This window comes from Octopus sinensis, linkage group LG14, assembly GCF_006345805.1.
Source record: "Octopus sinensis linkage group LG14, ASM634580v1, whole genome shotgun sequence".
NCBI lineage: Eukaryota > Metazoa > Mollusca > Cephalopoda > Octopoda > Octopodidae > Octopus > Octopus sinensis.
In genome coordinates this window covers 38,465,526-38,487,376 of record NC_043010.1, presented here as the reverse complement: position 1 = coordinate 38,487,376, position 21,851 = coordinate 38,465,526, and the positions used below count along the sequence as shown (strand labels likewise).

At 37.2% G+C, this 21,851-nt stretch overlaps 1 protein-coding gene across 1 annotated transcript in view; it reads right to left on the bottom strand.

Annotated features, from left to right (window-relative positions):
• Positions 1 to 863: 863 nt before the first annotated feature.
• Positions 864 to 21,851, bottom strand: part of LOC115218809 (succinate--CoA ligase [ADP/GDP-forming] subunit alpha, mitochondrial) — a 28,198-nt gene continuing 7,210 nt past the window's right edge. Inside the window, exons 2-9 of the mRNA XM_029788747.2 lie at positions 12,958 to 13,082; positions 9,497 to 9,613; positions 7,994 to 8,206; positions 6,344 to 6,401; positions 5,448 to 5,609; positions 4,282 to 4,355; positions 3,271 to 3,459; positions 864 to 1,080 (exon numbers count right to left, since the gene is read on the bottom strand). Of these exons, the coding sequence (XP_029644607.1) occupies positions 1,060 to 1,080; positions 3,271 to 3,459; positions 4,282 to 4,355; positions 5,448 to 5,609; positions 6,344 to 6,401; positions 7,994 to 8,206; positions 9,497 to 9,613; positions 12,958 to 13,082 (959 nt within the window). The 3' untranslated portion in view covers positions 864 to 1,059. The remainder of the gene's footprint in view (positions 1,081 to 3,270; positions 3,460 to 4,281; positions 4,356 to 5,447; positions 5,610 to 6,343; positions 6,402 to 7,993; positions 8,207 to 9,496; positions 9,614 to 12,957; positions 13,083 to 21,851) is intronic.

Genomic DNA, 21,851 nt, shown 5'->3' with positions numbered 1-21,851 from the left:
GCCTTGATCTTTCTATATTGACTGGCAACTTGAATGTGAGTCAGTACTGAAAGAGAAACAGAAAGAAACAAATGATTCCAAGTTCTGGTTGTGACAGAAAGCCAACACAGACACACAACACATAAATATCCTATTAAGCATCATCAATACATTTTTTATTGATTGTTTTTCCCTTCAAACAATAAATGGTCAATGAAATAAATGATGTTTCTTCCTGCACATTTTCCAATCAACAACAGTTGATTACTATTAACCTGACGTTTTAGGTTCTGATTGTCTCTGTTACATGAGGCTTTCATAACAAATCTTAAAAAGTTTATGGTTGTTTGGCTTAAGTTTCTTCCTGCTCCCTCTCTCTTCTCTCTCCAATCCAATCACCCAAATTTATGTTCAGTACAAAGCAGGTTAGTCTTTTACTAAACTAATATTGGTTTCAAATTTCGGAAAAAGGCCAGCAACTTCAGGGGAAGTGGGTAAGCTGATTACATCGACCCTCAAAGCTTAACTGGTACTTATTTTATCAATCCTGAAAGGATGAAAGGCAAAGTCGACCTCAGAATGTGAAGACAGACAAAATACCGCAAAGTATTTTGTTCAACACGCTAACCAGTTTGCCAGCTTGCTGCCTTCTTTTACTAAATTAATATTGGCTTAAATTAAATCGACAGCAATAATACTTTTAACATTATTTTTTTTGTGTGGGTGTATATACATATATATATGTCTGTATATATATATATATATATATATATATATATATTTGTGTTAGTTATTCTCTCCTTAGCTTCATTGTGATCATTGGACAAACAAAAAAACACATTGTTTAAATTAAACAAACAAAAAAAAGAAGAAAAAGCACCATCATCATCATCATCAATATTTTGTATTAAAAAAAAACAAAACGAAAAACACTGATCCACGATAGGATGGATAGGAAAAAAGAAATTTTAATTTGCTGGATCACTGATAGCTGCTAACCACTGCTGGAAATACACACTCCCATCAACAGAGACAGCACATGATTCAAATGGCAGCAAAAGATGGCATGTATCTGGTATTTCAAGAACGCATTTGCATGGCCTGCAATAAATATACAAAGAAAAGATTACTAAAGAAAATAAATTATATTTATTATAAATTACAAATTATAATTATAAATTATAGGCGCAGGAGTGGCTGTGTGTTAAGTAGCTTGCTAACCAACCACATGGTTGCGGGTTCAGTCCCACTGCGTGGCATCTTGGGCAAGTGTCTTCTGCTATAGCCCCGGGCCGACCAATGCCTTACGAGTGGATTTGGTAGACAGAAACTGAAAGAAGCCTGTCGTATATGTATATATATATGTGTGTGTGTGTTTGTGTGTCTGTGTTTGTCCCCCTAGCATTGCTTGACAACCGATGCTGGTGTGTTTACGTTCCCATCGTTCGGCAAAAGAGACCGATAGAATAAGTACTGGGCTTACAAAGAATAAGTCCCGGGGGCGATTTGCCCGACTAAAGGCGGTGCTCCAGCATGGCCGCAGTCAAATGACTGAAACAAGTAAAAGAGTATATATATCATCATCATCATCATCGTTTAACGTCCACTTACCATGCTAGCATGGGCTGGACGGTTCGACTGGGGCCAGGAGGTTGCACCAGGCCCAGTCTGATCTGGCAGTGTTTCTACAGCTGGATGCCCTTCATAAAGCCAACCACTCCGTGAATGTAGTGGGTGCTTTTTACGTGCCACCGGCACGTTGCCAGGCGAGGCTGGCAATGGCCATGTTTGGATGGTTCTTTTACGTGCCACTGGCACTGGTATCACAACTACAATTTCCATTGATTTTGAGCGATTCCAATTCACTTGCCTCAACAGGTTTTCGCAAGCAGAGTTTTGTGTCCCAAGAAGGAAAGGTATGCATAAGTTGGCTGGCTACATATCCCAGGTAGAGGCCACAGGTTATGGCCTCACTTGTCCTGCGGGATCTTCTCACGCACAGCATACTTCCAATGGTCTTGGTCACTACTCATTGCCTCGGTGAGACCTAATGTTCGAAGGTTGTGCTTCGAACATTAGGTCTCATTATGTGTGTGTTAATTTGGATGAAAGTGATTCAAATAGTTCACAAGTATATATTTCGTTAAATAGAACCATATTGTCGGGAAGCAATCTTCTTACCACACAGCCACACCTAAAAATTTTTCAATACTTTGTTACATCCCTTTATAATCTTCAAATTTCTGTTCTTTTACTCTTTTACTTGTTTCAGTCATTTGACAGTGGCCATGCTGGAGCACCGCCTTTAGTCGAGTGAATTGACCCCAGGACTTATTTTTTGTAAGCCTAGTACTTATTCTATCAGTCTCTTTTGCCGAACCGCTAAGTTACAGGGACGTAAACACACACACACACACACATATATCATCATCATCATCATTTAGCATCCGTTTTCCATGCTAGCATGGGTTGGACGGTTTAACTGGGGTCTGTGAAGCCGGAAGGCTTCATCAGGCCCAGTCAGATTTGGCAGTGTTTCTACGGCTGGATGCCCTTCCTAACGCCAACCACTCTGCGAGTGTAGTGGGTGTTTTTTACGTGCCACCTGCACATGTGCCAGACATATATATATACGACGGGCTTCTTTCAGTTTCTGTCTACCAAATCCACTCACAAAGCTTTGGTCGGCTCGAAGCTATAGTAGAAGACACTTGCCCAAGGTGCCACGCAGTGGGACTGAACCCGGAACCATGTGGTTAGTAAGCAACATACTTACCACACAGCCACTTCTACGCCTAGCAGAAATGTTGTGGAACATTTTTCTTTTTCCTTTTCTCCACATCATCATTATCGTTCAAGCGGATGTTAAACGTTTAACGTCCGCTTGAACGATGATGTGGAGAAAAAGAAAAAGGAAAAAAGTTCCGCGACAGAAATTTGAAGAGTATAAAGGGATGTAACAAAGTATTCCAAAATGTTTAAGTGTGGCTGTGTTATAAGAAGATTGCTTACCAACAATATGGTTCTAGGTTTGATCCTACTGCATGGCACCTTGGGCAAGTGTCATACTATAGCCTCAGGCCGACCAGAGCCCTGCGAGTGGATCTTATAGGCAAAAACAAAGAGGCCTGTTGTGTATATAAATATGTGTTCCAAGTAAATATTATGGTCACCCCTCTTGAACTTGAATAGTTCAAAATAATGTAAACAAATAAGCATTACAGTTAACATCAAAGGGTTAAAAAAACGAAAGGACAAAATATAGTGATGGTTATGATACTTTGCACTTACCTTAACCATAGTGGAACCCATCTGAGCAGGAGAATCAGTCACATGAACACCAGCTTCCCGTAAAGCTTCTATTTTCTCATTAGCACCTCCCTTACCGCCAGCAATGATGGCACCAGCGTGGCCCATACGTCGACCAGGCGGAGCAGTCAAGCCAGCAATAAAAGACACAACAGGCTTTGCATTGGGACCCTAAAAAACAAGAGAACAATCATAAATATACATATATATACATAGATGTACGGTGGCAGCTGTAATATCAGTTAGATACACTGTGGCATCTTGCAGAGTTGGAAACAACTATTATCATTAGCAACAAACTTTTAACAGTGTTGCTACCAGCAATAGAGACTGTTACAATCATTGTCATTGGCAACAATATCTATAACTGTTGTCCCTAGCAACAGAGACCATAACAACCGTTGCTACCAGCAACAGGGACCATAACCGTTGCCGTCAACAACAAAGTCCATCACAACCATTGCCACCAGCAAGAAAACCATAACAATACAATCCTCAACAACAAAGTCTGTATCAAGCAGACTTACTAAACATTGCACCACTTACTGGCACACTGTCTGTAAAAGAGCAGAAGTAGAGAACACAGCCATGCCTGTAGAGAAATTAATTCAGTACAACAAGCCAAAGTAACAATTGTTCCTACTCTGTAAGGCTTACTTACAGCTAGGTGGACTCAAAATAGAGTGTCAAGCAAATGTTAATGATTTTGGCTAGTTCAAACATAACAATGTTAAGATATAAAACTGCTGATCTTTTGGTCAGATGGAGATTTTCTGGTACCTCCTTAACCCAGCCATCTATTTTGTTTAGGTGATCTCAAAACAGATTCATTTGAATGTTAATTTTCTTAGCTACATCAAACAACACTGGTAAACTAAAAACAGTCAACCTTTTGGATGGTTATTTCCTGGTACCTTATTAACTAAGCAATTACTTTACTTAACAAGAAAGAAAATATGACAAGAAAAACATTTACAATATAAACAGGCTCACCTTATTGTGCGCCTTTAAATATTCAGCAGCATTTTCCTCAGCCTGGCCACCAATCTCACCAATCAAAACAATTCCTGAAATTGATAAAACAAAACCCAACAAATGAATGAAGTACATTTACACAATGATTTCTTAAATGCATTACAAGACAATGTTTTACAAGAGATGTATTAATAGCTTCTTCCTCCCTTCTCTCACCATCTTCAGGTCCCTGCAAAATCATCATGCATACAGCCATTTATACTCAGACTAAATTTACAGAAGAGACGAAATACTACCAATCCCTCGGTTTGGAAAAAGCCATCAGTTGTACCACATATCTCTCATTCACTTCTATCCTTTGTCATCTAATCTCAAAACCACCCCACAACATTCTCAGATCAAATCCCAGCAGATCTTGCCAGACATTTCTCTATCAGTATTGCAATAGTTCACTCTGCAGTTCTTGTAACAGCTTCCTGAACTTCTATAACTTTCTTGCTGTAGATATTTGACCTCCAAACTCCTACTTCTTTTCCAATACTAATTAGGGTATATAGGTAAGAAAAACTATAGACTTTAACTTCAAAAGCCATAAGATACTGGTTCCTTTAGATCGAGTACTTTTTAATCTATGTTTTCTCAGTTTCCCAGAAATCTTAGAGCAAGTTTTATGCGCTCAATGTTTGCACTGGGTACTGAGTTTGAGCACTCATTCTATTCCCTTCCATCATCATCATCATTCTTTAATGTCGGTTTTCCAATCTGGTATGGGTTAGACAGTTTGAGTGGAGGTGGTAAGCTGGAGATGTTATTATTATTATTATTCAGGTCACTGCCTGGAATCGAACTCAGAATCTTGGGGTTAGTAGCCTGCGCTCTTAACCACTACGCCATATGCCCATGGCATAATAATAATAATAATAATATAAAAAAATACCTTAGGAATGAGAACCCAGGTTCGAAAGTTTCCTAAGACACCCGATAAAGGCTGGAGGGTATATCAGCCAAAACATTGTGTTAACAACAAACAAGATGAGGACAAATATCCATCAAATGTAAATAATGTAGATTTCTGGTAGTTGTTTAGTACTCCCACACATTTATAGATTAACCTGATCTTTGAAAATAAATAAATGCATCACCCATGCCAGTATGAACAGAAACATTTACAAAATAATTTTTACCTTTTGTTTTAGGGTCTTGGATGAAGACTTCCAAACAATCAATGAAATCTGTTCCGTTGAAAGGATCCCCTCCAATACCAACACACAATGTCTGTCCAAGGCCTACAGCAGTTGTCTGATGCACAGCTTCGTATGTTAGAGTGCCGGAACGTGAAACGATTCCTTGATAGTAACAGTGTTTCATAAAGGAGGAAAAAAATAAAGAAATAGAAACATACAGAAAATTAGATGGGAATGCTGAATTCGTTGATCAGTTTTTCTCAATCTATTCATTAGGAAATCTGACAGTTTATCATACCTGCAAGTAATTAACTATAACAAATGCTAACATGCAAAATGTAAATATCTCCAAAACACTCAAAAGCCTTTGAGGGCCAGTGTTTAGCACCAATTCCATGGCATGAAACAGAGAAATATTTTTCTTGGATAGGATGCTAGTCTCTATTACAGATGATATTCCTTAGACCAGGACTGGCCAACTCGAATTATATTGTGGGCCACTTTAATCACAGAAAGCAAAACAAGTAAAATTATTCCTTGAAATATTATTGTTGAGAAAAAACAAAAACAAATGAAATTGTAAGTCTGAAGTATATTTTTAAGTGTGTTTGATCAGGGCTGAGCTGGTGCTAAAAATAACCACTGCCATCCAAATATCACTTGGCACAATACATGTTGTCACAAGAGTATTTTTTTACCAAGATGTCTATCTACATTAATATAATGATGCTGTAATTATTCATGCCACTTTTGATGCATGATGCAATAAAAAGAAAAATGGTCATAGTATTGCTGCAACATTACACTGTTCTTCAAATTTGAAGTGCAAACACCTAGTGTAGCTTAAATGTACACCAATTTAAATTATATAATATAGTTAAGGGCGATATACTTACCAATGTTACCTTGTTGGTGAATATGTCCTGGCATAATACCAATTTTACATTCTCCAGGCTTTAAAATAAATAAATAAATAAATAAATAATGATTTAATGTTTTGACACAAGAATAGTGAATTTAAGGGGAGTTTTTTAAGGTCAATTACACTGAGTTCAGTCCTTGACTGGTACTTTATTTTAACAACCCCAAAGAGATGAAAAGCATAGTAGATGTCAGTAGGATTTGAATTCAGAATGTAAAGAAACAGAAGAAATGTAACAAACACGGGTAACAAACTACATAAAATTTTGAGTGGAGGGACAAGTTGATTATATCGACCCTAGTACATGACTGGTACTTTATTGGCTCCAAAAGGATGAAGGGTAAAGTTGACCATGGCAGAATTTGATCTCAGAGGGTAAAGACCTACACTGGAACATATATAAAAAGGCATTTATTACTTCAGTAACAATTCTGCCAATTCATCCCCTTAATGATGATCATGATGATAACAACATTAGGGACAAACACAATTGCTTTGAAATTTGCATTTTTATGCTGCCATGGGCATCAGTTCTATTTTACAGCTAACTGCAGTCTTTCAACAATTTTTTTTATGAGGTCTAGCTGAACCCTTAAATTTGACCTCATTATTTCTTCAATGAAGTTCACTAAGACATCATTTCACTCAGCATTTAGCTTCAGTTATATCATCTATGTACATCACTATAATTGTTTCTCTTGTACACTTTGCTGATGTCTATAATAGGAGTGAACATCTAATCAATTTGAATATTGCACACAAGGAGCTAAACATAGAGGGGACAAACAAGGACATACAAAGGGATTAAGTCGATTACATCGACCCCAGTGTGTAACTGACCAAAATCTATGGCACATGACCATGCAATTTTGGAGAAAATCAGGAAATCTTCAACTAATATTTATTCTATTGACCTTTTTTGATGGATGGACGAAAAGCAAAACTCTTGATGTAAAGGGACGTAACTAAATACTGCAAAACCATTTAGTCCAATTCCCTCCTATTTGTCATCAACCATTCCACTGCTATTCCATCAGAAATAATATAAAATTTAGGCACAAGGGCAGGAATTTTGAAAGCTGGGGTAGTTAGGGTTAGTTGATTACATCAACCTCAGTACTTGACTTGTAATTTATTTCTTATCAACCTGGAGGGATCAAAGGTGGAGTTGATCTTGGCAGAATTTAAAGAATGCTGGAAGAAATAGCACAAGGTATTTTGTTACAGTGTCAGACAAAATAACAATCCATCATTCTCAAATTTCATCAGTAATAATAATTTTTTCAACCAAAGGATCAAGGCCTGAAATTTTGGGGGAAGGAGCTAGTGAGATACATGGATTTCCTCCCGTACTTAACTGGTACTTATTTATCCCCACCCCCCACCGCAAAAGGATGAAAGGTAAATTTGACCTCGGCATAATTTGAACTTAGAATGTAAAGAGCCGGAAGAAATGGCTAAAAGAATTTTGTTTGACACACTGATGGTTCTGCCAACTCACTGCCCTAATCTCTCATTAGTGATAATAAAAACTCATTAAATAACAGGAGTAAAAAAAAAAATTATGCAACAAAGAAAGCACCACAGAACCTGTGCTTTCCTTCAGCACTCGCTCAACACTTACCTTGATAATTCCAGGACAGTTTGGACCAATTAACCTGGTCTTGCTCTGTCGGACTAGTTTGTGCTTCACCTTCACCATGTCCTGCTGTGGAATTCCTTCAGTAATGCACACAACGAGAGGAATTTCTGCATCGATAGCTTCATCTATTGCTTTAGCTGCCGCTGGAGGCGGTACGAATATCACAGTAGCGTTTGCTCCCGTCTTGTTTACGGCCTGCAATTCACAGGGAGTAAAGAGAGAATGAAGAAAAGTCGTTAAAATTAGAATCTTTGGACAGAGGAGATTGTTTTCAATCTAATCTCTCATTATTATCAGGTCTTTTATTCCTGAATGTGTGCATGGTACAAGTAAAGTTTCTTGCTGGATTCCAAGCAAAAACTTTACTGAAAGCAAAATTAAAAGGAAACAATCTTTTGTTAAAAAAATCAGGCAAATGAGGAGAAATATTATAATCTTATTAAGGATTCATTCAAGACATCTTAGAGAAGAATGGTTGAGAAACTGACACCTTTCACAACAGAATTGCGTATCTGACCCAGGAGGAGGTCAGATTGCAATACGATGAGCCATAAAAAAAATAGTCACTCTCTAGTTACATGTATTTAGGCTAAGCACCTATAACACCAATCTTACTATAGTAAGGTCTATAAAGTGCATAGGTCTGGACAGGTTTGTAAAGGGCATAGGTATCTTGCACCTCCTTTCGTGATTAAATTATTACAAAACAAAATATCTTAATCATCAAGCCATTGCGTCTTGCTCATCACAGCTATGCATTTTTTGAAATGACATTATTGGGCATAAACGTGGCCGAAGCCAGTGCCGCCTTGACTGGCTTCTGTGCCAGTGGCATGTAAAAAGCACCAATCCGATCGTGGCCATTGCCAGCCTCGCCTGGCACCTGTGCCAGTGGCACGTAAAAAGCACCCACTACACTCATGGAGTGGTTGGCGTTAGGAAGGGCATCCAGCTGTAGAAACACTGCCAGATCAGACTGGAGCCTGGTGCAGCCTTCTGGCTTCCCAGATCCCCGGTCGAACCGTCCAACCCATGCTAGCATGGAGAACGGACGTTAAATGATGATGATGATGAAATGAAGGTTCTGCTGCCAGCCATATAGACTGAAAGAAGTATAGTTTGTATTTTTACCTTGTGTAGGAGGCACATGGCTTAGTAGTTAGGGTGTTAGAGTCCTGATCCTAAGATTATGGTTTTGATTCCAGGACAGAGCAATACATTATGTTCTTGATCAAAACACTTTATTTCATGTCACTCCAGTCCACTCAGCTGGCAAAAATCAGTAACCCTGCAGCAGACTGGCATTCCATCCAGTGGGCAGTATATGTGCCACAGAAACTTGCCCTATGAGCCTATATGACTTGGGAAGGATCTCTCTCTCTTTCCATCTCTCATCTCGTGCAGGAGAGGATAAAATAAATTCCGTGTCTACATCACAATAAATAAAATAAAGACATCAAACTGAGTTTAATCCGTTACACTCACCTCCTTGACAGAAGCAAATACAGGTAAACCTAGATGTGTGGTGCCAGCTTTGGCAGGTGACACACCTCCCACCATTTGTGTTCCATAACTAATACATTGTTCACTGTGGAACGTACCCTGTAAAAGAGGAGTAAAACATGTAGGCCTACAGTTCAAGAAAAATAAGGTTACAGGACAACAGGTAACTAAAATTGATATTTGAGATAAAAAGGAACTTAGGAACGCCATCTGCATGAAAATAATTGATAAGTTAGTTTTAACATATGTAGTGAACACAAAAAATTTAAGAACTGTGTTGAGGAAAAGACATTATGCTCAATAATGTGGTTTAATTGTTTTGGTAAGTATGGTGAAGTCTATGGTTTTCTGGTCTCCTGTACTTGCCAATATGAATTCAAATCATGCTGATGCTGAATTTATCAACATTGAAAGGATGAAAAGCAAAGCAACAGTTCTATACTGGAGTTAATCCTCTTTATTATTATTTTCGTGCTTCTCTCCTATCGAAAGGAATCAACTCTGGCCAGATCTGGATGGGGATGGGTTTGATCAGGTTTAAAACTGCCTTAGACATATATATCAAGACAGTGCCTCTATGACTCTGTAGCAGGGCAATAGAATTACTCCGCCCCAGCATAGCAGCACAGTGGTGCTGTGTTCCTCCACTGCAAGCTTTTAACCCTTTTGATACCAACCCGGCCAAAACCGCCTCTGGCTCTGTAGTACAAATGTCTTACTTTCATAAGTATTGAATTAAAATCTTCCACCAAACCTTAGTCACAATTTATGTTCCCAACACTAGCCTAATGATAACTAAGTTCTTTTACTAAATTCCATGTTATAATTAAAATTAATTGAATGAAACACAGAGCATCTCAAAATAAATACGGTAACGAACGGGTTAAAGAGCGGAGGAAGACCACTGACAGACTGGCCAATTATGTTGTACCCCATTCAATACCTCAGCAGCAACTCTTAGAGGATCCATAGTGTGTCGAGCTAGACGAGCTACAAGCTTGTGGATAGTTTAGTGTCTATCCGAATGGAATAAAGCAAACAGCAACAAAAGGGAACTAGGTGTTAACGTTCCGACATTTAGACAGTGACTGAATAAATGCTCTTGAAAAATCCGCATCGTTACTCTGGGCGGAAGTCGTCAAGTGTATTACTCCACCGCTAGCTTTAAAGAGCAGAGGAATGCAGCACCACTGTACTGATATGCTGGGGCAAAGTAATTCTACTGCTCTGCTACAACTCCATCAAAGAATTATGAGCCCATGAAATGGCAAGGACTATTTATAATGCTGAATAATAAAACCTATGATTATTTCCTACATAAAAGGAGCCAAGAAAGGAATTCGTTCTTTTATAAACTACACCTTACTATCTTTAAAAAGAAAAGAAAAAAAATGTACGTCTAGATACACTATGTCTGAATAAAGATTGGGCTACCTTTTATTATGAAACTATTACTCAAATAAAAAAGACTAACCCTGGGGTTAACAACCTCCTAAGTAAGGAGAGTCAAAAGAACCTATATGTAGTTAATTGACCAGTTAAAAACAATGACTAATCAATCTGAAATCACACCTTACTAATTTAGGATGCAATAATGTACATTATTTACATTTGACGGATATTTGTCCTCATCTTGTTTGTTGTAAACATGTTTCAGCTTATATACCCTCCAGCTTTCATCAGGTGTCTTGGGGAAATTTTGATCCTGGGTTCTCATTCCTAAAGTATTTTTCGATGTTATTATTATTATTATTATTCAAGTCACTGCCTGGAATCGGGTTAGGCAGACATGTCTTTGTCATGGATATAAAACACAATTGGTTGTCTATTAACTTGGCTACCGGTGGGTTTTCTCAGAAAAAAGAGAGAAAAGTGACTGCTTGTTAATTGAACTAGAAGATTCTTACCTGAGCATAACAAACCTGGCATATTTTACTTTACCTAAATCAGATGATATTTTCAAATTTCGGCACAAGGCCAACAATTTCAGAAGAGCGGGTAAGCTGATTACATCAGGCCCCATGTCTCTGACTGGTACTAATTTTACTGAGCCCAAGAGGATGAAAGGCAAAGTCAACCTCAGCTAAACCAGATATAACTTCAGTTTGGTCAAGGCAGTGAACTGGCAGAATCATTAGCACACCGGACAAAATGCACAGCAACATTCCATCTGTCTTTACACTCTGAGTTCAAATGCTGCCATGGTCAACTTTGCCTTTTATTGTTTTGGAGGTCAATAAATTAAGTACCAGTTGAACACTGAGGCTGATGTAATCAACGAGCCCCCTCCTGCAAATGGATTAAGTCCTACTACTCTGAAACTAAGAGATCAAAGAGCTGCAACAAATACCAAAAAGCACCTTGTCTGATGCCCTGATAATTCCAGCAAACCATTTCCCTTGATTGGTACTCACTGCATTTTAATGTGTATAAGGAACCCTTTTTTTTGTCAAGAATTAGTACTAAGGATTTTTAATTCAGTGAGACCCCAATATTGTTATGATGTTTTTTTCTTTCTCAAGTGCCTCTTTTTAGTTTTGTACCAGTAGGTCAGCAAAGGAAGAGAGCACCTGTAACCCTTGGTCATTTCTGGGGACATTGATTGGAAGGAAAAAAGTTATGCTCAAAGCAGACACTTAGCCTGAACACTTGCAACAAAATGTAAACTCTTCTAAAGATAGCCATGGACCAAGTGTTGGTGTTACACCGAGGAATGGATTAAGTCCTACTACTCAGAAACTAAGAGATCAAAGAGCTGCAACAAATACCAAAAGGCACCTTGTTTGATGTGCTGATAATTCCAGCAAACCATTTCCCTTGATTGGTAATCACTGTATTTTAATGTGTATAAAGAACCCTTTTTTGTCAAGAATTAGGTTAAAAAAATACGGGAGATTTTTATATATGGATAGTATTATAATCCCTTGCAAAACCCTTTTTCCAAATTTTAAGCCCCCAAAATTAGGGGGTTCCTTATATATGTTAAAATACAGTAATTCTGTCGGACCAAAAAGGATGGATGGAAAAATTGACCTTTGAACTCAGAGAGTTGGAGGAAAAAAATACAAGTCATTTGTCCTGTGCTCTAATGACTGTCAATTCACCTTAAATAGATTATGAATTAAATTGCGTTTCCAACCATGTGGTATTGAGTGAACCTGACAACTGCATTTGTTCACTCCTATCTACTAGGTTATCCCTGATTCTACAGGCCTATCGTAGAATGTGTTCTAGCTGCTATGATCCCATTTTTTATTCTTACATCAAGAACTACATAATCAAATGTGTCCTTGACGTTGACTCTTCATGTAAATAAAGTTTTATTTGTTGGTTTGTATTGTCAACATTTGCAATGATATGTACGTAAGTGAATAAAGCTATTACAATGAAAAAAAAAACAGAAAGAATTTTTGAAAAGAGTGAAAAGTAAAATGAAATATTACCTGTTTTCCAGTTAAACCCTGACAGATCAATTTAGTGTCATTACCAATCATTAAGTGGGGACGAGTACCAGAGTAGTTTGTTCGGACTGAATTGAAGCACTGCGGGATCCCGACATTTTTGGGAACTGAAACAAACAAGAATTGATTGAGATTAGCTTTCAACACACATAATACTTTAATATGAATCATTTCTAAGGCAGTGAGCTGGCAGGAGTTTTACCATGGCAGGCAAAATGCTTAGCGATATTTCGTCTGTCTCTACATTCAGAGTTCAATTTCGGCTGAGGTTGGCTTTGCCTTTCATCTTTTCAAGGTCGATAAATTAAGTACCAGTCACATACTGGAGTTGACCTAATCAACTGGCCCAAACCTCCCCCAAAATTTCGGGCCTTGTGCCTAGAGTAGAAAAGAATATGAATCATTTCTGATTTAGGTATGTAAGGTCAATAAGTACAAGGCTTACAAAGAATAAGTCCTGGGGTCGATTTGCTCAACTAAAGGCGGTACTCCAGCATGGCCACAGTCAAATGACTGAAACAAGTAAAAGAGAGAGAGTATCTGGAGTAGTGGATTGGTAGAATCATTTTAGTGTCTAAGGTAAAAGTTGGTAGAGTGGTCAATATTGACTCCTGGGGGGTGTATGTCACCCAAGGGGCTGATATACACCTCAAATCATTGGGAGTGTTAAAGGAACTGAATTATTAGCAAACTGAATCAGGAAGAGCATGGTAATCTGAGGCAAAAACTAATTTCCAGCCAAACATTGATGCAATACCTAGTAGCCCCTAAACTCATTTCACTTTAATCTTCCGACTATATCAATATTATAGAACTCAAAGGCAGTGAGCTGGCAGAAATGTTAGCATGCAGGGCGAAATGCTTAGCAGTATTTCATCTGTCTTTACGTTCTGAGTTCAAATTCAGCTGAGGTCGACTTTGTCTTTCATCCTTTCAGGATCAATAAATTAAGTGCCAGTTGCTTACTGGGGTCAATCTAATCAACTGGCCACCTCTCCAAAAATTTCGGGCCTTGTGCTTAGAGTAGAAAAGAATATTACATAACTCAATTTTTATTGTTCTTTATCAATGTTGTTAAGTATTTTCATTAAATTTCTTATCAAAAAAAAAAAAACAACCCAAAACACCAATAGCCAAAGTTCTAACAATGCTGTTAATCCATATTCTAGACTGGTACTTTATTGAACTCCCGAAAAGGACAAAGTGTTAAGTTGTTCTTAGGACTTGAACGCAAAATGTAGAAAGCCAGAACAAACACCACAAAAATTTCTGTCCAATGCCACTGACTGATGGTTCAGCACCTTTTAACCCTTTGGGTACCAACCTAACTACAATTGTCTGTAGCTCTGTGATGCAGATGTTTTAAAGCAATTTAAACCAAAAACCTAACACCAAGATGAAGTTATTTTAAGCCTTTCATCATTTTTAAAATTAATCAAGAGATGCACAGTATCTTAGCAGATATATAGTAACAAGAGGGTTAAATTAACTAAAATACCTATAATCAGCAAATTTTCTGCGCTCCCATATCCCAACCTGGTTTGTATTCTTTTCTACTCTAGGCACAAGGCCCAAAATTTTGGGGGAGTTGGGCAGCAGTCAATTAGATTGACCCTAATATGCCGCTGGTACTTAATTTATCGACCCCAAAAGGATGAAAGGCAAAGTCGACCTCGGCGAAATTTGAACTAAGAACGTAACGCAGACAAAATACCACTAAACATTTCGCCTGGCATGCTAACGTTTCTGCTAGCTCGCCGCCTTCCAATCTGGTTTATATTTTAAGAAGAATGACTGGAAAAAGTCATCAAAAATGTATTGATTCTTTTACAGAGATATACAACTAGCTGGAAGTTTAGGATCTTTTTGGTTTGAATGGCAGTTTTTAACATAATTTCTAGGTAACTAAAAAATTTTAAACTTCGTATACTGGTAGAATGTGTTTACAAAACATCTTTTTCTCTTGGCTTTATTGAGAAAATTCTATAGTTTGTAAGATATTTGTTGTTTTTTTCTTAAATTCCTGCAATTTCAACAAATCACTGATGTCCATTGAGGTAAACAACATTCTGTGCCGTATGAATATGTCCCCCGTTTAAGAAACAGATTGGGTTTATTTACATTTGTGAAGAAAAAAAGATACCCTTCCCCCACCCCTAATCCTAACCCTAAAATAGATTGAAATACAATAGATCGATACTAGAGTCATAATTATGGGTGACAATTTCATATGACACCGCTAGAAAAAACTGCCGTTCAAACCCGAAAAGATCCGAAGCTTACAATGCTATTAAAAAGTCCATTTCATGAAAATACTTCTATCACTAAAACCTAAACTAAAAATTCAACTCATTTCTAGATTAACCTAGTTTTTCCCTTTCATTCAACACTGAAAAGGATTGAGAGGGTTCATAGGTAAATGATAACACACAGAGATAGCAGTTGCCTCACACAATTTACACACACACACACACACACACATATATACTCATACACACATCTTGCTCTCTTTAAACACACACATTCATCTTCATACACTGACTGCTGCAGGCATCCATGTTTACAGACAAGAAGCTTGAAACCAAGAAAATACATGAAATAACAACACCACACATACTTTTACACACAGACATACACACACAATAACTAGCTCCACTGAAGAAGACAATAAACTCTACATTAGTATAACCTACTTAGCAGTGAACTGTTATCAGATTACAGACATTTATCCACTAGTGTTACAACTTATCATTTCACTGACTTATGGACTTAACTATCTAAAGTAAAAAACAAATTAAAAATTCCATATATAGATTATGGACGATCTACATCAACAAGAGAACCAGGAGAGATGTAACTGTGGTTACCACAGAGTTTGTTGGTAGTTCAAGAAGCAAAGATCTCAAAGTTAAGGCAGTGGTTGTTGTCATTAGATGGCAAAAGACAACTGAAAAAAAAAAAATGGGAATATTAGCAAGGGTGGGAATTAAACAGGTTCAGTGTATGTTGCTCAGCCCAAAGTCAGAAATAATCCAACACATTTGTCGCGAATGTAGTTTGTTGAGTGATCTGATATGGTCAACAGATTCGTTAGAGATATAGTATTTCAACTTCTACTCCATCGCAGGACCACACTGCAGTTCTCCAATATATAGCAGTTCTCACTCTAGCAGTTAAAGAAACCCTGGGAGTGTAAGGGCAGTGCTGAATGTTCATAAGCTGCAGTAAAATGTGTATAATTATTCACTGCAAACCAAAAAGATCCTAAACTTCCAGCTAGCTGTATATCTTTGTAAAAGAATCAATACATTTTTGATGACTTTTTCCAGTCATTCTTCTTAAAATATAAATCAGATTGGAAGGTGGTGAGGTGGCAGAAATGTTAGCATGCCAGGTGAAATGCTTAGCAGTATTTTGTCTGTCTTTACGTTCTTAGTTCAAATTTCGCCGAGGTCGACTTTGCCTTTCATCCTATAGGGGTCGATCTAATTGACTGCTGCCCTGCTCCCCCAAAATTTCGGGCCTTGTGCCTAGAGTAGAAAAGAATATAAGAATGATCGGCTCCCGTGCTGGTGGCACGTAAAAAGCACTATCCGAACATGATCAATGCCAGGCTCACCTGACTGGCTCCTGTGCAGGTGGCATATAAAAAGCACCCGGATCAGATTGGATCTTGGTGCAGCCACTGGCTTTCCAAACCTCAGTCAAACCGTCCAACCCATGCCAGCATGGAAAACGGACATTAAATGATGATGTGCAGAACTTCATACACGTCCAGTATGAGACTGACTACAACAATATCATTTAGGCATCCACTTTATTAGATATTTCTGAGCAGACAACTTTAAACTTTATTCTACACATAGGGGAACAAAATAGACATGAAATAATGTTGATGATGCAATAAATACCATAAAAGAGAAGTTTGGCAATGGTCCTTGACCCCTTCATTACCATGCCTCTGTTGGAATACACTTCATGTGTTACAATTAATTGTGAAAATAATGAAGAATTTCATAAAATAACTCATTATGAAGTTGGTGTTCGGAACATAACACAAAATTTTTACAGAAGGTTTTAATTTTTAGTTCACTTTAAACCAGGATATTTGTATCCTAGGACAAGGGCAATCCAGGCAGGTTGGCATCAAAGGGGTTAAAAATACTCTGAAATGCAGGAAGTAATACACATTTATAGGAAAGCAGATTTGATGTCTAAGATAAATGTAAAGCAAAATTGAAAATCACCAAAAGGCAGAGTAACTCTTTGCTGATTTAACCCTTTAGCATTTAAAGCAGCCATATCTGGCCAAAATATTCTTATTTCTTTACTGCCCACAAGGGGCTAAACATAAAAGGGGACAAACAAGGATAGACAAAGTCAACCTTGGCGGAATTTGAACTCAGAATGTAATGGCAGATAAAATACCTATTTCTTTACTACCCACAAGGGGTGAAACACATAGGACAGACAAACGGATTAAGTCGATTATATTGACCCCAGTGTGTAACTGGTACTTATTTAATCGATCCTGAAAGGATGAAAGGCAAAGTCGACCTTGGCGGAAATTGAACTCAGAATGCAATGGCAGACGAAATACCGCTAAGCATTTCACCTGGCATGCTAATGTTTCTGCCAGCTAGCCGCCTTGGCTCGCTGGCCAAAATATTCTACTGGGTTTATGTTCAAATTGGCCAGATTTGGCTTCTCGCACAGATCCTAAAATATCATTCTAAAAATGCACAATATCATCATTGAAATATTGAAGCTATGAGATAATACATGCTTAATTCAAAAACAACGTGAACAAATAAGCTTTACCTTTGACAAAGTAATCTGAATGCTAAAGGGTCAAACAACCTATTTTATGTTCAGATTGGCCAGATCCAGCCTCTCACACCAATCCTAGAACAGGATTCTAAACATAAACAATCACAGGCTTTTTGGACCACACTCTAGCCGTCATAAAATAAAGGTTTTAAAATTAATTGTTGAATACACAGAGCAGAAGAGTGCAAAGGGCTGGTTGCAAGTGTGTTGACTTGCCTTTGTTGTTAACACTTTAAGAGTGTTTCTTAACCACGTTTTGCCTATGGACCCCATTTGATTCCTATTTTACTCAGGGTAGACCCTCCTAGCCATTCAGTGTTTAAAAGACCATTATATTTTTATGAAGATTATTTGCCAATATAATATGGCAATCCCAGTTGGGACGAATATTACTGTCATTTAGCCCCATGAAACATTGTCTCCAGCTGGCTATACAACACACTATCTGTGTCCTTATATTTTCGAACAAGGGAGTTTTAGCATCACCACTCAGCACAAAGCAATATCTGCGTACCGTGGTTTCTATTTCCTTTCATCAGCACAGAATAACTGCTTGGCTAGAGATGGTGCTGATAAATTCCTGTTTGAATATGTAATTTTCAAAGTGACACACCATCACTGATCTAATAAACAGAAAAATTATTTCTAAATCTCTCAACGAAAGACATTCAGTAACAGTACTCTAAAGTAAAGATTATTTGCCAACATAATGTGGCAGTCACAGTTGGGACAAATGTTACTGTTATTTAGCCCCAGGAAACCGTCTCCAGCTGGCTAGACAACACACTGTGTCCTTATATTTTCAAACAATTCAGCACAAAGCAATATTTGCATACCGCAGTTTCTGGGTTATTTCTCTTCGTCAGCACAGAATAATTGCTTGGCAGCCAGCTGGAGACAATGTTTCCTGGGGCTAAATAACAGTAATATTTGTCCCAACTGGGACTGCCACATTATGTTGACAAATAATCTTTACTTTAGAGTACTGTTACTGAATCTCTCATTGAGAGATTTAGAAATAATAATTTCTCTATATTTTTATGATTAAATATTATTAGGAACTGTATAAATTTTTTTTTCTTTCAATATTTTGTGTATTGTAAAAGTACAACCAATTTATTGCAAATAAATTTTAATAGCAAAATTTTATGTGGACCTCCAAGGGTTGTATGGACCCTAGTCGAGACCCTTTGCCATAGAGTCACCAAATAAAGTACCAGTAATTCACTGATGTTAATTCATTGGTTACAATTCCTGCCCTACATATTTGTATTTTTGTACCAATGTTAAATATAAAAAATAAAAGCAAACAATAGTTTATTTCAGTTTTACGCTTTGTGAGAAAAGTATGCTAAATTCTATAGCTAAATTTTAAAGTATGAATAGCTATTAATTTTTATCTTTATGCTTCCTTTCAGAGAAGGGAAGGAAGTTATTAAAAATAAAAGTATCAGTCAAAATACTGGTTCAATTTAATTGGTTATACCATTCGAAAAAGAATGAAAAAAAAAGTGACCTTGTGCCTATGTTAGAAATCATTGTATTATTAACGTTACTAATCTATTTATCAGAAGTGAAGATACCACAAATAGATAAAAAGAAAAAGTGTCTGTTGTGAAAGCAGAATGATTGTTAGCAATAACCGATACAGAAATGTCATAGTACTCAAGGCCAGCACTTTTGCAGGAGGGTGTCAGTTTATTACACAGACCCCAGTGCTCAACTAGTATTCATTTTATTACTGAGCCTGAAAAGATGAAAGGTAGAGTCGACCTCGGTGGCATTTGAACTCAAGACATAAAGGATGAAATGCTGCTAAACATTATATCTGTCATGCTAACGATTCTGCCAGCTTGCCATTATGTCATAAAATATCATTAGCAGTATCTATATGTATACATAAGGGTGCCTGTCTGCAAGTTTACAATGCATGAAAGTACCCACATAATACATATATATATGTGTGTTTGTGTGTATATGCACACATGGGCATATGTGAACTTATATGCATACGAGTATATGCATATGTATGTATATATATATGTGTGTGTGTGTGTGTGTGTGAGTATATGTGTCTGAGCATTGAATGGACAATCGCATGTGTAATCAACCATGAAGAACAAATTACCAGTACAAAGAAATAAAATACCCACCCTTTTAAAACGACAACTATTTTAACAGTACCAGAATCACCATCTATATCTACACATCCAAAGTAGTCTGCCAAAGATTCGGAGAGATTGTATTCACCTCAATAGATGTCATTGATTGGTTGAAATTGCCGAAATGCAAGAAATTCAACAACAAACAGCTTACAAACTACAGAATTTTCTCAAGAAAGCCAAGAGAAAAAGATGTTTTATAAACACATTCCACCAGTATACGAAGTTTAAAAGTGTTTAGTTACAAAGAAATTATTTAAAAAATCTGCCGGTCAAAGCGATCCGAGAGATTTGTTTTACCTCTAATAATTTCTTACAAGGTTATAAAATTTTGCAAAGCTGCTGTCAATTGAAGTAAATTACCCATATAAATGAATTGATCTTGGTATTTGACCTGTACTAATTTCAACTTAGGAAGGGTAAATGCCAAAAATACCACACTCCCACACCACTATCGACAGTAATTCTAGGCCTGAATTGAATAGGAATAAAGACAAACAACAAGATTGCTTAATTCTTCTAATCAATCTGCCATCTTGCCCTATTTTCCTCTCAAATATTACAAGTTACTTAGATCTCTATATTTTTCAGTAGCAATGATGAATTGTGGTTCTTAATGTGCTGCGCCTTATCTTCTATCAATAACATTTAATGGCTGCTTTCATCTTTTTTTCCTCCTCAGAATATAATTGCATATGCAATGATAAATAGATTGCTAAGATGCACAGACACAACGTATATTCATTCAAAGTGGAGGTATCTGATTAACAATTGTTTCGAGCACCCTTTTAATTGTATACAGATGAAGCAAATCACATCAATGTTATAATAATTCATTAAAATTATTAGCACATTAAATGAGTTAGCCTCATTGTTTTTTGTTAATATTTCCAGTGTTATTAATCATAATAATACATATAACTATAATACTTTTATCGTAACTTTTAATTTTTTCGATAAAAATTAGTATTGTACGTGGTTCCTTTTTTCATAACTGTATACCTACTTTTGCACCTCCCTGTAATCCAAACGTGTGTTTATGAGGTGCATTTATTTATAAGATATGTACCGACGAAGTCATTTCCCCACCATTATCATTTTCAACCATAAACAACTATAATTATAAAAATCAGAAACAATTATTTTTAAGACAGTGATCTGATGAGCAGCTAAGAGGTAACCTGAAGCAGAAGTAAACGATATGAAGAGATGGGGGGATAAATGAATAAATACAGAAACAAACGTATATACCAACATTCAAATGGTTTATCGAAACCAAGGTAACTTGGACTGGAGTGGTTGAAAAAATAAGAAAAAAATAGGACACGGGATGATATGAAAGTGGTAGTGACTAAGGACGAAATAATATAAAAATCCTGCAAAACGAACGGAGTCATCAATGCGTGAACAAGATTGAATGAATGTGTGTTCGTCTATGACTTACAACAGGTAGCTTTTGCATACAACACGGTTACACCTATATGCAAGCATATACAGACACTAAACTACAGAATAATGTTTTTGTTATTGGCCACAAGGGCCGAAGACAAAGAAGAAGTAGGGTTTGGCCACGATGTCGTGTATAAAATAAATAATCTTTTCTATTATAGGTACAAAGCCTGAAATTTAGTGGGGTGGGGGTGGGGACTAGTTGATTACTCGTCCCCGAAAGGATGAAAGGCGAAGTCGACCTAGGCGAAATTTGAACTAGGAAAACACAGCGGCAGACGAAATACCTATTTCTTTACTACCCACAAGGTGCTAAACACAGAAGGGACAAACAAGGACAGACAAACGGATTAAGTCGATTATATCGACTCCAGTGCGTAACTGGTACTTATTTAATCGACCCCGAAAGGATGAAAGGCAAAGTCGACCTCGGCG